The 17793-nt window shown below is 34.3% G+C and overlaps 1 protein-coding gene across 2 annotated transcripts; it reads right to left on the bottom strand.

Annotated features, from left to right (window-relative positions):
• Positions 1-1435: 1435 nt before the first annotated feature.
• Positions 1436-15812, bottom strand: LOC109792165 (signal peptide peptidase). Of its 2 annotated transcripts, none has more exons than XM_020351543.3 (12): positions 15649-15812; positions 15440-15514; positions 14799-14914; positions 14546-14697; positions 14345-14430; positions 13320-13447; positions 12989-13039; positions 12528-12614; positions 10559-10628; positions 8669-8805; positions 8410-8487; positions 1436-1904 (listed from the first exon to the last, which is right to left on the bottom strand). In XM_020351543.3, the coding sequence occupies exons 2-12, from the start codon at positions 15477-15479 to the stop codon at positions 1824-1826; spliced, it is 1026 nt and encodes a 341-aa protein (XP_020207132.1). In that variant the 5' UTR covers positions 15480-15514; positions 15649-15812; the 3' UTR covers positions 1436-1823. The 2 variants fall into 2 exon arrangements, with proteins under 2 accessions (XP_020207132.1, XP_082919241.1); XM_083063115.1 differs by lacking the exon at positions 15649-15812 and adding an exon at positions 15052-15232.
• Positions 15813-17793: the final 1981 nt, after the last annotated feature.

The raw sequence follows: 17793 nt of genomic DNA, 5'->3' as shown, positions 1-17793 counted from the left end.
CTCAATCACAAGAAGGCAGGAAGTTAATTCAGCATATTTTCTAAACCCCTTTTTCCTGACATTGTTGTTGCAAGAGCACATTAGATGCATGAAAAGTGAATAATTTTTTTTAACATATCTTCATCAGTAATTTTTTCTCCACGTAATTTCAATTTAGAAGTAATTCTAAATATTGCAGAATTATATTCACTTACAGATTTGAAATCTTGTAATCATAAATGCATCCAATCATAACGAGCTTTTGGGAGAATTACAATTTTTTGGTGGTCATATTTTTCCCTTAAATTGTTCTAAAGAACAAGTGGGTCTTTTATGGTAAGGATTCACCTTTTAACCCTTCGTGAAAGTAATGATGAAGAAAAATCATAGTTTTAGCCTTATCTTGGTTAAATGTTATGTTTCCTTCTTTAATAAATTCTCCAAGACCTATTAAATCTAAATATATTTCAGGATTTAATATCCAAGATAAATAATTCTTTTTCGTAATATCAAGAGCAACAAATTCAAATTTCGCAATATTTGACATGTTCAATATTTGATATATTTAATGTATTGTTAATGCTATTCACTAATTTTCTTCATTGAGGCTGACTGCCGGTTTATTTAATGAGAAACATCAATTCCCTATGTATATTTAGTTACACATTTGATGCATGTTTTTAAGATATTACCAGTATACTTAAGAGGATTAGTAAAATAGTTGCAAGAGAACATGGTATTAGTATTACTCAACAGTAAGAGTTAAGGAGGGTTAAACATGACGTGCTTTTTTATTGGGTTACTAAAGCCAACCATACTTGCATTTATTAGTGTTTCTCTAAGATCCCATAGAGCAATGTTTCTATGTACCTAAGTATTAGATGATTTTTTCTTTTATGGGTATTTATTAGTGTTTCGCTTGGTTATTGAGCTCAAGTCGTTAGATGATTAGTGGGACTTTCCTCGTTCAAGCATGTCTTGTACTCAATTTAATTTCTAAGTGCCAAAACTCAAACCAATAATTGCACGACTTGTGATTCCAGTTGAATAATTAACCAAAAATTCGTATACCCTTGCACTAGTGTTGGACTTAATTCCAGTTTGAATAATTAACCAAATCATCATATGGATTCAACGCTGCTTTCTTGAAACGGACCAGTAGTTCTTCAAAATTAGTACACCGGGCATAATATATCAATTAGGGAGATATAACAGAAATTCTCAAACCGCATACTTCAAATACAAAATAAAGTAAATATGAAAATATTTAATTAAAATTAAGAATTTATAATATCATACTTGATCACAATTAAAATCAAAATCCAAAACATATTTTTAAATCAAAATATTCACACTACATGTCTTTAAAAAAAAATCGTATCATTTCTTTTAAACAAATAAGTCCAGACCAAGGCATAGCCTGCTTTAAAATAATATAATATATTCATGCTGATAATAAAATATTTCAAACATTTTCCTCAATATATTATTAATAAATGTATGAATGACACTAGGCAGAAATATTCCAGAAGAACTGATTTAAGAGGCATTACATGAATCAAACAACCATGCCTTCCTCTGGAAGCTTATCAAAATTAGGCCCATGTACCAAGTTATACAGCAGTAAGAAAACTTTTTTTTTAAAATGGCAAAAATAGTTTGCCACAAAAACAAACTTCAGAAGTGAATGCAAAATCCTACACTGAAAATAAGACTAGTTACTTTCCTCAATAAAAATCTTTACAGAGGTTGCAGCTGAATAACTTAGCATTACAGGGTAATGGGTACCTAGAAAGTCAAGTATTTCTTCTATGACTCAGTATTGGTATTGCAAGGGCTTCAACTTATTCAACCTTTTTGCTAGATGTGTCATCACTATCCTCTTGAGACGATTTGGCACTCTTCGACTCATCAAAATCCAATAACTGAGTTGAAACAAGTAAAAAGTTGTCACGCCTTAGCTAAGCTACATCACTGAATATTAGCATATAAATAACACAACCACATCTCACTAACTTGCAAATCATTTCATAATAATTTTTACCGAAGGTATTAGTATAGAGAATACGTCAGACCTTTTAGAACTGATTATAACATGAAAGTTACCTTTTGCAAAATAGTATTGTTTCTATCCCTAAATACAAGACTCTTTCAATTCATATATACCCATTAAGAAAGTTTAGTTAGTAGCATTAAATTTGTTAACAATTTATTATTTTTCCAAATTTACCCTTAAAATTATTGCAACTCATCATAAGAGAGAATGAATTTATCTAATTACTATATAACATTTATTGTAAAGTAATTAAATGTATTTTAGTCAAAAAATAATAACAATTAAGAAAGAGACAATTCAAAAAGATTCTTATAAAGAAGGACAAAACAAATTTAAAAAATTGTCTTACATTTTACATCTAGGACGGATGGAGTAGTTAACAAAGCCTATCTTCTATATCTATGTATTCTTTTATTTCCTGATTTACTATCATACATATTTAAAACATCTGGAATCCTTCGTAAGCTAATTTAAAAATAAAAAAAAACAATTGGTTTCGTAATAATATAAACATCTATAAATTAGAATATATCTGCTTCAGAAATTTATGCAACTGGAGGTAAAAACAACGGTCAAGTACTTTTTAGTTAAAAGTAAATGTTTATTATATTTAATTTTGACAAACCATATGATGCCATATGTTTGAAAAACATTTAAGAAGCTTTTAGTACAAGTGACAAACATTGGACACCACAAAATTGTGACATTTTTCTCGTGTATTGATAGAGTAAACAATTTCAAAGTGCCACTGAGTCAAATTAAAACATAATCTGTTTATTGGGTTTAAATAATATGCTAAGGATTTAATTTTATCTCACTATCAGGAACCATTTTCTGCATCTTATTAGAAACTGATAGAAGATTATATTGTAAGTGTACAACCTTAGTTACTAAGGAAAAAGCACTTTTTTTTTATCCGTATGAATTACAATGAGGGCAACAGATTTCGATGCTTGAACCCACCCCAGCCCCCTACTTTATTGTTTCCTGATGGGAAAAAGAAACGGTAGCTTCAATTTAAACTCTTAAGTAAATTATACATTATGAGAGAAAGAATTGAAAGAAGATTTTCTAAGGAAATATTATTGAATAAGAGAGAATTCGATAGTGATACTCGAGAGGTATCACTTACATATATAGGCCTAACAGACTTAACTAACTCGAGAGTTAGTAAGCCTACAAGACTAACCAACCTAAAGTGTTGGCAAATACAAACAGAAAAATACATTTGAATGCATGTAAATAATACAACAAATAAAAGTATTTATTATCCTATTCTCTTCTCTAATACACCCCCTACAAGCTCAAGGGGGATGAAACATAGTAGATGAATCAACAACATTGAGCTTGGAGCGAAGAAGCAGAAATCTCTTAGGTAACAAGGCCTTGGTCAAAACATCCACAACTTGATGTTGGGTAGGAATATGCGAAATAATAAGGGACTTGCTTAGCACCTTTTCACGAACAAAAAAGATATCAAGCTCCATGTGCTTGGATCGTGAATGTAAAACAGGATTGTGAGAGAGTGCAACGATACTCTGATTATCACAGAGTACAGTAGGAGTATTTAGGGGAACCTTTAATTCCTTCAGAAGTGATTGAATCCACAAGACTTCAGTTACTGCTTGAGCCAAGGCTCTATATTCAGCCTCAGTGCTAGATCTTGCAACAAGCAGCTACTTCTTGGACCACCAAGACACAAGATTAGTACCAAGATAAAGACATGCCGCTGAAGTGGGCCTTCGATCATTTGGATCGGATGCCCAATCAGCATCAGTAAAGGCAGTGAGATTGAAAGGAGTAGTGTGCTTTGCAGGCAAGAACACAAGTCCATGACCGACAATTCCTTTTAGGTATCTAAGAATTCTTTTAACAACTTTCCAATGTTCCTCCATGGGAGAGCACATGAACTGACTTACTTTATTAACACTGAAGGCAATTTCAGGTCGCGTAATTGTGGCATACTACAATGCACCAACTACGGACCTGTACAATGTACGGTCATCAAATAGAGTACCATCTTTAGCAAGCTGTTGACCGCCAATCATAGGAGTGGAGATGCCCTTGGAATCTTCCATTTTGACCCTAGTAAGAAGATCAATAATGTACTTGTCTTGGGAAAGCAGCAACTTTCCTTGAGAGAGGAGCTTAACTTCAATACCTAAGAAATAATCCAAGGTACCAAGGTCTTTAAGAGAAAAAATAGCATTGAGTTGGGTAACGAATTTTTGCAGCAAGGAGAATTCCCAGTGAGAATAATATCATCTACATAGACAAGCATGAAAACAGTGACAGCTGACGTTGAGAAAATGAACAAGCTGGGATCACACTTGCTTTTGCTGAAGCCAAGCATGAGTAATACAGACGTTAGTTTGTCAAACCATGCGCGAGGAGCCTGTTTCAGGCCATAAAGAGATTTGTGCAGCTTACAGACAAGATGTTTATTGGCAGAATCAACGAAGCCAGGAGGCTGGGACATGTAAATGTCCTCTTCAAGCATGCCATTGAGAAAGGCATTATTAATATCCAATTGTCGAAGAGGCCACCGAAAGGAGACAACAAGAGAAAGAACAATACGAATGGTGACAGGTTTCACAACAGGAGAGAAGGTTTCAGAAAAATCCAAACCAAGTTGTTGATGGAAACCTTTGGCAACAAGTCGAGCCTTGTATTTATTTATGGAGCCATCAGGATTTTCCTTGACACGAAAAACCCATTTGCATCCAATGGGTTTTCTGCCAAAGTGCAGGGCAACTAAGGTCCAGGTGTTGTTGTCATGTAAGGCTGTGATTTCAACTTGCATGACAGCAAGCCAATTAGGATCAGCTAAAGCAGTTTTGATTGTCTTAGGCACAACATGAGAAAGGAGGAGTGTGGGATGAATTCTGGGTTGAACAATGCCATTTTTGGAACGTGTGGTCATTGGATGAAGATTGAGGGGTCTGGCAGGTGATAAAGCGGAAGCAGAGGTAGCAGAGGTAAAGGAGGGATTGGAAGATGGGACAAGAGAGGTAATAAGGGGATCAGCAGGTGGAGAGTGGGAGTGTAGGAGACCAAAGTCTGAGGAAGCAGGACTCACGAATAGATTAGGTTGAGGTGGGTTAAAGGAGGAGAAATTGGGAGAGCTGATAAGAGATGGAATGGTAGAGACAGAGGTGGCAGGGATAGAGGGAATGGATTTGGAGAGAAAAAGACCATTGTAGGGAAATCTTTCTTCATTGAACACGACATCTTTGCTGATGTAAATGCGGCCAGACTTGCTTAAACATTTATAACCTTTATGAGTAGGAGAGTAGCCCAAGAAGAGGCACTTCTCTGACCGGGGTTGAATTTTATGTTGATTGTAGGGTCTGAGTAATGGAAAACAGGAACAACCAAAGACTTTTAGAAACTGGTAATCAGGTTCTTTGTGATGAATCAGCTTGTAGGGTGAGTGATGACCAATGGATGAAGAAGGAACCCGATTAATGAGGTAAGTGGCAATCACGAAGGCATGATCCCAGAATTTGAGTGGTAATGAAGCATGATGAAGCATGGCCAAGCCAAGTTCAACAATATGTCGATGGCGCCTTTCAACCATGCCAATTTGATGATGAGTATACGGACAGGTGAGTCGATGAACGATGCCTTCTTGTTGCAGAAACGAAACTAAGGGGCGAAACTCACCACCACCATCAGTTTGAACCGCCTTAAGTGGAGTTTGAAATTGTTTTTCAACAAGTGCCTTGAAATTCAAAAAGTGAGAAAGAACATCGGGCTTTCGATGAAGGAGATAAATCCACACATATCTAGTACAAGCATCAACACATGTCAAAAAGTATGAATAACCACAACTACAATCTAATGAAGCAGGTCCCCAAACATCATGAAAAACAAGAGGCTTAGAATAAACAGTGGTGGAAGGTTTAGAAGGAAGTTTATGAGATTTAGCAACGCAACATGAATCACAAAAGTTAGAAACTTTATTAACATGAGGAATGCGAATATTACACAAGTGTAAAGCTTTGATTAGTGCATCATGATGAGGATGCCCTAATCGTAAATGCCACTGTTTATAAGTGTTGGAAACAACATTTTTACATAGTTCAAAAACAAAAATACAGGGTTCAAATTAAAAGGAGCAGAATGCTTTGGTATGCCGTCAGAGTTGAAGTTATTCTTTGCAAGTGTTGGGTGAAAATGATAGAGACCATCTTCTCGTTCAAATCCTGTGATTTGACAAAGTAGGAATGAGGATAGAACACAAAGTAGACATTGTTGTCTTTGGAAAATTTAGAGACACTGATCAGATTTTTAGTTAAAGTAGGAACAAGTAATAGATCTTTAAGACAGAAAACTGTGGAGGGATGAACAGGGGACCTAAAAACATTAGAACCAATTGAAGCAATAGATGTACCTTAGCCATTGGCCATAACAATGTGCTCAGCTCCTGTAAACTGAGCACTCTGAAGGAGATGTTAAGGATCAGGAGTGGCATGATGGGATGCACCAGAATCTGGGATCCATGCAGTAGCTGTGTTTAGAGTGGGTGTTGCACGTGGAATAGAGGAAGTAGCACCAGAATAGCTTTGTTGAGTAGGTGATGAAGCAGGAAAGGTGAACCCAGGTGGTGGAAGGTAAAAGCCAGAAGGAGCAGACCCGAAGGAGCCACCCAAGGAATAGGGAGGCCATGAGACTTAGCCAGAAAGACCAAGCATATTTGCAGAGCCAAAATGTGGAACCGCACCGATGTGAGGAGGAAAGCAGAACCAGAGCCAAAGGTGGGGTAAGAGGCAAGCATTGGATTGAAAGGCATTCCAAAACCGCCTAAGGAAAAACCACCAAAACGCTGATAGCACGCGGGAGCCTCATGGCCACGTTTGTGACAGATTTGACATTGGACAGGCGGACCACGATTCCGGCCACCACGGCGACCACAACCGCCGCCTTCCCTGTTCTGGGCAGGGAAGCTAGAGAAACCACCTGGAGACTGAGCCGGAAAATTATGAAACGTATTGGGCTGAGGATGGGTCAACTGTGGTTGTTGAAAGGCTAGATTGGCATTGGGAGTCACATGAGGAACAGAGGCAGTTTGTGCAAGATTGATTGTTACAGGTTCTTGAAGAACAGCAATTTTCGCTTGGTCAAGACGAGCCTCTTGAGCAAGAATCATGTTCTCGAGTTCTGCAGGAGAAAGAATATCATCCCTACTAACAAAGGCAGTGACAGTGGAGATCAGCGAGTCATACTCAGGTGGAAGACCAACAATAATACATTCAGCATGTTCGCGGGGTGAAACAGGGGTACCAATCGAAGCAAGAGTTTCAATGATAGTGCTAATGCGAAGGAGATATTCAGAGCACGACTATGTCCCCTTCTTGATCGTGCGAAGTTCAAGACGCAGTTGGGTGGCTTTAATTTTGGTGAGGGACTGAAAGTGTTGAAAAACAAGATCCCAGATTTGATAGGAATGCCAACAGGAAACAACACGAGCCTGAATTGATTCAGAGAATGTCGAAAGAAGCTAAGAAAAGAGCAATGCATCTTTGCGATCCCAGGCCGTGTATGCAGAGTTGATGTTGTTGGAGTCGCGATCTTCAGCAGTAAGGAATTTTAGCGGAATCTTTGGATTAACAACAAACCGTTCGAGATCATGGGCACGGATCACAGCAGTGACCTGTTGCTACCAGGTCATGAAATTCTTTTCATCCAATTTGCACGTAACAGATTGAGAGAAGGTGTGAGAAGCAGAATGATCAGAGGAAGCAGAAGCAGAAGCCATTGGATCAACAGAAGCAAGAAACAACCAGAAGCAAAGAATCGCACGACAAAGAGAGCGCGAGCGAAGAGCAAAGACGAGGCGCGACGAACGCGCGAGCAACAACAAAGACGAGGCGTGACGAACGTGCAAGCAACAGCAAAGACGAAGCACGACGAACGCGGGCAACAACAAAGACGAGACACAACGGAGATGTGGGCAGAGAAGCGGAAAGAACCGTGCTTACAATGATACCATATGAGAGAAAGAATTGAAAGAAGATTTTCTAAGGAAATATTATTGAATAAGAGAGAATTCGATAGTGATACTCAAGAGGTATCACTTACATATATAGGCCTAACAGACTTAACTAACTCGAGAGTTAGTAAGCCTACAAGACTAACCAACCTAAAGTGTTGGCAAATAAAACAAAAAAATACATTTGAATGCATGTAAATAATACAACAAATAAAAGTATTTATTATCCTATTCTCTTCTCTAATATACATGGTTACAATAAGAAAATGGAATACTATATTTCAGCAAAAAAAATTGTGATCAAATCAGATGCATTTAAAATGATGGATTAACATTGACACAAGAACATAAAGAAGATAAATTAGGAAGCGAAACAAACCTGTTTGACATCAGCATTCCATATGCAATGAGCAGCCAAAAATCCAATTACACAAGGTACAATATATAAAAGAGCAGGCTGAAACAAAGATAAAAGGAAAAGTTAAAACTTTATAGAGAAAATCAATCTCTGAAAATTCATGACATGTTCACATGCTCAACCAGCCCATATATGAATTTGAGAATGTAGTTAAAATCCCCTTCAATCAAAACAAATCAAGAGAAAAAGAATGAATAAATTAAACTACAGATCCAATCACCTGAGCAGCTTGAAACCAGTTCATCACAACGATTGTAAGGGCCAAGCCAGCAGTGTATCCTAAAAATGCACTCTTGAAATATTGCGGCTGTTTTCCTCTAGAAACATCAAAGCGCAAGGCCAATGCTACAAAGATACCTGACGAAGGGAGAAAATGTGCAGTAATAAATAGAAGTAACAGCAAAATAATTTTATTTACTGATTTTCAGTTCCAGATATGAAAATGGATCCTATATATCAACTGACCAGAATCATATACATTCCCAATTTCCAGTAACTGATTTTATTCCAGAATGTATTCTTTTGTTTTGCGTTTTAGGCCTATTTCCCAATTTTATCTTCACTGGACATGATTCAAGAAAGTTTTGATGTTTCTTCATGGCTGAGGTTTCTAATGAGTATCCTCTTTGGATTTTCCTTTGTTCCTTCCCTTATTGTGGATTCTTTAGGATATGTTGTGAATGCTTCTTCTGATGTTTCTGGAGTTTTTGGTGTTACTGTTGGGCATCTCAAACACATTGTAAGGGTGTTTCCGGCTATTTCCTTCCTTTCTTACCCACTGTGCTTTGTTTGCATGGGCCAACAGTCTCTCAAATGGACTTTTGCTTGTCTTCTCTGCTGGTTCCACATCTCAAAATTGATTTTTTTTTTCCTCTTTACTTGGTTCGTTCAAGTCTTGTCAGTGATAATTCTCTAAGTGGCCTGGGATTTGCTGTTTCAATGCTGCCCTGCCTCTGTTTGGTTTTGTTCGAGGCCTTATAGTTATTTGGCATAGTTTGTGTTATTTGAAGTTTGTTATTTGTGGATCTTTCTTTTGCTTCCAGTCAAGGGTTCACAGATTGAAGACTTTGACCACAGGTCACTAGTAAAGGAACCTAATTGTGTCACTAGGTGGTATGATACCCAATTCAGTGTTTGAACACCTGGTAGGAGGTCATTACTGGGTTGTGTGTGATACCCATCTCAATATTCTGAAGACCAGTCAAAAAGTCTCAATGTGTTGCCAAGGTTTGGTTATTTTATTTAAGGGGAAGAAATATTAGTTTCTTATGTTTTTTGTTGAGATCAGCTGAGTTGTTTTAAATGTTGGCAGTGTTCGTTGTTATATGTCCATGGGTTTGCTACTTTTATAAAGTTTAAGATTTGTCAGTGTTAGAATATATTAGGGTCATCAGGTTCTTGTTGTTGAGCCTGTACTGGCACTTGACCTTGTTATTATTACTATAAAGTATAAACAGATAGGATTAGGTTATTATATTAAAAAAATATCAACCAATTATATTCAGTTTGTATCGTTGCTTTTCTATCTTTACCTTCTTCCCTAACACTAACCCTTACCAGTCTTAATAGTATTTGAAAGTCAAACTATAATGTTCTCTTAAACCTACGGACTAAACATTATGCAGGTAATCAAAAGGAGATGAACAAATTTGACGACTAGAATAATCATGAAACCTGGATGAATAAACTAGGAGTAGGAGAAAAGCTTTGAACTTCCAGATAACGCAGGATGATATTACCACAAGAATTTATATTTAACTTATTTGTTTATTTGGGTAAACTAGGGATGGAAGAAAAATTGGTGAGAAGGAAATAAATCTCTTATCTTGGGGTTTAAAGATGTAACTGACCCGACCTAGCGAAACAGCGGATTATGAGGCTAATTGCTTCTTTACCTATTTAGGGTTGTAGCAGTTTACGTCCCTCTTTCTAGACATTAACAGAGGACAGCTCTTTCTTGCCATCCCATTATATTTAAATTTTCCTACCTTAGCCTAGCAGAACCGAATAACGTGTATAAGTAGTAGCAAATACTAAACATTAATTTACAACTCACAAGAGGGCTGTCAACAGTACAGGAAAATACATCAATATAAAAGATTCAACCTACCAGGAATAACAATGTCACCAAGTCCAAGCATTGAAAATGGTCTTGCAGAATCTGCTGTGGGGAACAAAAGCTGCCAAACAAATGAAATAATTAATATTAAGATGAAATAGTATAGGGTGTATTCCTCCCTCATTCAGAACTACTGTCTTTTATGATCTGTTTGGATGAGAAAAGAAAATATAAAGGATAGAAAACACGGATAATAATGCATTTTTTTATATTTGGTTGAAGAGAAAATAAAGAAAATGGAGAGAAGAATTGTTTTTTTTATAAATAAATATTAAAAATTTCTGTCCTTCCTTTTTCTCTGCAAATCAAATTTCAAAATTTTCTCTCTCCTCTCTTTTTGTTTCTTTTCAAACAAAGGGTTAAGGTTGATGGACATACATAAAGAAATCATTAAATTGATGTAAAATTTCATTATATTGTGACTAAAGCACCCTTATTTATTTCATTTAATATGTTTTCTCCAACTTCCCATATGCATTAATAAAATGACCCAAAGTAACCATTTCACAATATATTTAAGTCGTAAAATGCATTATAAAATTCCATGCTTTTTTTCCAACTACTCCATTTTCAATGCTTTTTTTACAGTTTAAAGTAAAACACTTTTCCCAACTATCATCAATTTAACTAGTTATTCAAGTTTCCACCAAAAATTTTAACAGGGTTTCACAATGAATTTTTTTTAACAATAACTTAAAATTACCCAGCCACTCAATGAGTTTTTGAATATTTTAGCTTTTTCCCCCAATTTTTTTGGAGGTTGAATTTTGTTAGATTATATGTTGTTAATTTATGTATTTTGTATTTTATATTTTTTCTTTGTACACGGCTGTTCCTTTTTTATTGTATTCTCTCTCATATATATACATATTCAGATGTGAGAGATACAAACAATATATTTCATTCAAACACTTCTCTCTATATTCAAGTTGGTATCAGAGCGGGTTCAATCCCGCTCTGTTGTCCCTCATCATCAGTAGTCACTGTCTGTCATCTTCAGTGACACCTCCACTGCATTTGCTGACGTCTTCCAAGTCTGTCCGGGGGCTCAGCTTCTTCTTTACAAATTGTTTGGATCGTGGGTCTACTGTTCATCTTCTCCGTGAGTCTCATTTTCACCTATTACAGCAAGATGCTGACAACTTCTGTCCCTAGTTCTTCAATAGCCAGTATTTCTCAATCCGTGGAGAGTCAAGGTCCATGGATAATAGATTCTAGTGCTTCTAATCATATGTCCGGTGATGGCTCCTTATTCAATTCTATTTCATCTAAAACTCCTCACTTCATCACCTTGGCCAATGGGTCCAAAATTGTCTCATAAGGAGTTGGTCAGGTTTCTCTCACTCCCTCCTTAAATCTAAAATCTATCCTTTTTGTCCCAAAGTTTGCTTTTATTTAATCTCCTTAAGTCAATTAACCAAATCATTAAATTGCTCTATAACCTTTGATGCCAATTCCATTGTAATACAAGAACATGGTATGGGTCAGTTGATTGAAAAAGGACATGAACCATGAGGACTACTATTCTGGAACCATCCCCTCCATATCTTGTCTTACATCTCAGTCTAAAGATCTTGGTTGCCTAAAATACTTTCCAGCTATTGATCCTAATCAAAAGTTGATGGTTGGTCAAGGTGAACCGTTAGCAAATCCAGAGAAATATAGGAGATTGGTTTAGTTAAAAGAAAGAGAGAGATGGAAAAATAGAATGAATAGAAGAGAAAAATGGTAGGTGATGAGAAAGAGAAATAATGTACGTAGTTGAGATAATGTGAAATCAATTATCCACATAATTATCAAATGAGGACATAACTTGAAAAAAAAAATATATCAGGTCTTGAATTCTAAAATGACAATAACTTTGAAACTAAAAAGTCTCTAGTTTTGTAATCAAGGGTGAAGGGTGTATTAAACTTCATATGAAGATAGGGAAATAAAATCATTTCACTAAAATTTTAACCTTTATTGGAGCATCAAATGATTTTGCAACGCTGACCATCACTGGAGTGAAGAAAACCCAGAAAATGTCATAAACAAAGAGTCCAGCCTGCAAAACACAAGAAAGAAAAAGATTCAAAGACCATCTAGACAAAATAAATCAATAAAAAAACAAATTAGAAACAAATACTTAATCTTATTGCAACCAAGGCCTAACTATAAACTAGAAGCGCCAATACAAATCAGGAACACAGGAGGGCAGAGGGGCGAGTTAATAAACTCATGGCATTTTTATTCAATAAAGAAAAATTGTTTATACCAAATTATCATAAATGAATGAAACAATGCAGAACAGCTTGGTATATTTGCAGCCAAAAGATGGGTGAGTGAGTTAGAGAACAAGATGTTTGGAAAAAGTTGTATCTGAAATAAATACAAGGCTTTAAGTACCAAAACCATAATTAAAGGAAAAAAAATACATACCAGGAGAATAGCACCAGTCTTGAAAGAACCAAGAGAGAGCATTTCAATTCCCTGTAAATATTACATATTGAGTCATTGGGGTCATTTCACTGCTTACAATTTGAATGTGAGTAACAAAACATATTGACTGATAATCTCAATTTCTTTCTCAACTCCATTCTCTTAGGAGTATGCATATTTATTTGTCCCATCTCCTGGTTTGGATTATGCATGACATTCAAAAGATGGTATCCAAAGAATACTAACCACATCAGTTCTAAAAAGGTGTTCTTTTATACCAAGAAAATAGAATTCAAACAAATACACGTAGGTAAAAAGTTAAGCACCAAACCTGTATACAAAAAGCAAGACCCAATATATTATTTGCCAACCAATGTTTCCACCAAGCATACCACACACAAAAAAAGGTTCCAGGGATTGCAGCAACAATCTGTGACTTTGTAAACTCAATCTCCAAAGCTGTGTAAGAAAGGTGTAATGAAAAATATCATTCTGCATGATAGAAGCAAGATAATGTCAACTAGATCAAGTGCAAATAGGCAGAAAGGTAAAATGTAAATTCTTTGACACAATGTGACAATCGTAAATGATTTAAAAACATGCTCATTAAGAAAACAACAACACAGCAGCTAATAAACTTCACATGTTTGGTCAGAAAAGGAAGAAAAAGAAACAAAGAACACACATAATATTCATATAAATATCACATCTTCCCAAGATGCCCAGGAAGTAGAAGTCAAGCAATATGGAGGCATCATTGTAGAGTTATCTCCTCCAACTCAGTACAATATGTTGCAATAGAATGAAAAATTCATGCAACCCTCAATCTGATTATACAAGTCAAAAAGAATTGAAAACAAAGTAGATAGTAACTAGAACCACCTAGCCCAATTATTAAGATAATAAGAAAATGACTTTGCTTTAAATTGTCATAACAAGACCATGAGGAATACATAAGATTAAGCATTTAGCATTATCTGTTTCTACAAGGTCCAATTATTTGTCCCATTTAAAGGACAGGTTAAAATTCATTTATGGACACAAATAGAATTTGCATAATAATAATAATGTTGTGTAAGTAGTTAAAAGGTACTAACACATACAATTTCCATGAAACAACACATGAAGGGGACAACTGATTCCAAACTCGTAATATAGCAAGAGAGTACCAGAACATGAAAATATTGTCAATATAAAGGGAAGGATAAAGTTACAGCATTTGAAGCACAAATGCACTATAAGAGATGGCATGCATTTATATACAACAAGAATATATAATTTCTGAAACCACAGTTAACAGATAAATTATTCAAAGCAAGAGTATGGGGAAATAGAAGAGGCAAAGACATTACATACAACGAAAATATGGAAAACGCCAGACTATGAGGTCTTCATTCCAAGGCTTGGGCAAAAAACGTTTGATAGATGGTAATAATGTTGCCCTGTACAAAGAAGAATGAAGGTAAGATAAAATAGCAACATAATTTAAACACACATTATTATAAGTGTGCCATTTATTTCACAAAGGGGAGCCATTGCCCAAAGAAAAGAACATACGACAGAGAAAAAATTCCGAGTAAAAAGAAGTAGCCTGTCAATACAGTATTGACCAAGTCCTTAGATAGAAACTTGAAGAGCAAGAAAAGTGATAATAACATTGCACTCCCAACAAAGGGAAATCGCATGGCATGTTCATTGGACATCGTCTCCTGCATTATTATACACAGCACAATGAAGATAAGTCAGTACATGACAAGTCAGACTTGAAAAGTGCAACACAGAGACAGTGAGGATAAAAGCCACTACTTACAGTAAATGGAGTTGGTTTGACGGAACGATAACATCCCACATACACAGTGAGGCAAGCAGTCAAGATAACATTTACATTTGAGTCTACTTTCACAACAAGAGGTGCTAAGGTTAAACCTGCCACAAGAGATAACCAGAGGGTGGACAACAATGAAAGAATTCAGGAACAAAAAACCGATTCCACTTTGAAACTCACAGATACATTAAAATTAGACAACAAAGAACTCCAAAGGCATATAACAAACATCACTTGCCTCTGATTCACTCATGGAAAACCCAAACCCACAACAGCACAACCATCTAAACCTCGTACCTTCTTAAATCCTGTAGTGCCATAATCACATTTCCAATCACTCAAGCCCACAACTTACCACATTAAACTCAAACCCCTTTATTTTGAACAGTCCCATAAGAAACTATAGCAACTGCACTGCACTAAAATACCCAAATTGTAATTTCAGCCACCATACACGTTTCAAATGAACTCACCCACATTAAGCATATATTACACTCTTACACCCCAAAATTAATGTCCACACAAGTTTACTTTTAATTAAATAGCAATCGAAGGATCTATCATCGAAGCAGAAAAGCAAGAGAAAATTTACCAACAAGAACCACACAACAAAAATAACAACTAACCCGCCAAAGCCAAATTCGCAATTCTCTCCGTGTTTTTCATCTTTCTAACAAAAATCTCACGAATATGGCCTCCCCCTGCGATCAGAAACAAGGCCAATTTCATAAATCAGAAACCCACCGTTGACCAATTAGAAATGAATTTCACAAAAATAAAATAAAACAAAATAATAATTTTTTATTTTTTATTTTTTTTTTGCAAGAAATGGAACCTCCTCTCTACAAAAGAAAAATGCAGGACCGGCGAGGCTCAACAACACGAGTGTTCCCTTAAAATCTCGTTGAAGATCGGAGAGAAAATAAATAGAAAGGGATTGTGAAAATTTTTAGAATTGCATTGAATTGAATGGGTTAGGGTTTTAAGTTTTGTAACATATCCAGATTTTTATTTTTATGCTTTTATTTGTTTTACTTCAATTAATTTAATTAATGATGTGTTATTATATATTCCTTGAAAAACAACGAAGATTGAAGCATTTGGACGAATCACGAACTCCACATTTGCCACGTCGCTGCTTCTACATTTACTATTTATTAAAAAAAATAATCTTTTCTAATTAATTATTAAACTATTATTGTTTTCTCACTCTTGACTTTTTTAATTATCAAAATAACATATGAAATTATTGTTTTTGGTAATAGTTTTTTATATACTCATGAGTGAGAATCTAACATTCTCAAATTAAAATGAGAGTTTTATTGTGATTAGGTTATTTTTATTTACTTACTTAACATAATAAAATTATGTTAAATAACATATATAAAGATTCCAAAACACATTTATAATTATTTAAATAAATTTTAATCAATTACTAGGACGTTTAATTCTTGGTATATGACTATGATTCCTAAGAAACAAATTTCTTCTATCAAATACTCCATGAGTGTATGTAGACATTACCTAATTGAAATCAATCTCTTGACGGAGAGGTTGATATAAAAAAAATATAAAATAAAAAATTTAAGTATTTTAAAAAATATTTATTTTTTGTGTATTAATTTATTATTTTAAAAAAAGTTATCCAAAATTTTTATTTTTTAGGATTCTTTTAACTATGTTTCTTACAAAATCTTTTAATAAAAGATGTGAGAATATTTTAATAAAAGATGTGAGAATCTAACTTTACTAAGTTAAAAGAAATATTTTTCTAAAATAAAAGCATCATATTACACTTATTAAGTCATTTAATATTATATATACATATATATATTAAATAATTAAAGTTTCTGAAAAGAAATATATCAAAATTAAACGCAAAAAAAAATATTTACACAAAAATATATATAATTATTTTTAAGAATAATTATGATTAACAAAAGAAATTAAAGTTGCCAAGAAATCAAAAATTCCAATATTTATGATTTTGCTGATCATAATTTTGTGCATAAAAAATAATTATTTCTATCAAATGCACCTTGTGTTTATTACACGAAAAGTTATTAATTTCTCAAAAATATGAAAATAAAAATGTTGATCTTTTAAATCTAATTTATTATTTAAAAAATAGCAATACTAGAAAATGTTCTTTCATAGATAAAAAAATCATAGTTATGTTATTCACGAAATTATTTTAATGAGGTAAAATTCTAACTTTTTGGAGTTGAAAGAAAGTTATATTACGATATAAAAAAAATATATTACTTTACATTCGTTACTTTAAAACTAAATGTAAAAATATGTTATTACGAAAAGACATGTATAAATATTCTCAAATATTTTATTCTTAAAATGAACATATATAAGAAGAAGAAATTGCAATAGTAGTTTCGACCTTTTGTTACATGTGATTTGAGGTTTTGAAGCCTCGCTCGAGTTAAAAAAAAAAATGCTAAACCCTAGACCCTAAACTTTAAAAATATATTTTGATCCTTTATAATAATTGTTTGTTTTAATTTAATTTCACTTTTATTTTTTGTTTCAATTTAGTCCCTAATAAGTTAATTAGTTTCAATTTCGGACTTCCTGCCAAATTATTTAAACGGAGTTAACTGTTGGTCACGTGAATGTCACGTAGATGCATAGGTGGATGCTACGTGGATGCCAATTTTTTTTAAAATACCTAGAACCAGAACGGCCCGTTTTGAAACTAGAATGGGCCGTTATGAGTGCACTCTTGGTGTGTTAATTTTGCATTTGAAACGGGCCGTTCCAGATGCAAAATTAACACACTACCAGTACATCAGAACGGCCCGTTCCAGAACTCAATGAAGACAATAAAATATTCTTTATTAATTTTATTAAAAAACTAATAATTTTAAAAAATAATTTTTTATGGTAAAATTTTAAAATTACTTATTTTTATAAAATACAATTGTCTTATAAATAGAGTAATAACTTTTCCTTTTTCTCTTTGTGT

Source organism: Cajanus cajan, chromosome 9, assembly GCF_000230855.2.
Source record: "Cajanus cajan strain Asha chromosome 9, NIPB_CcT2T_4, whole genome shotgun sequence".
Classification (NCBI taxonomy): Eukaryota; Viridiplantae; Streptophyta; class Magnoliopsida; order Fabales; family Fabaceae; genus Cajanus; species Cajanus cajan.
Note: the sequence above shows the minus strand (reverse complement) of the source record. Positions and strands in the feature narration are given on the sequence as shown.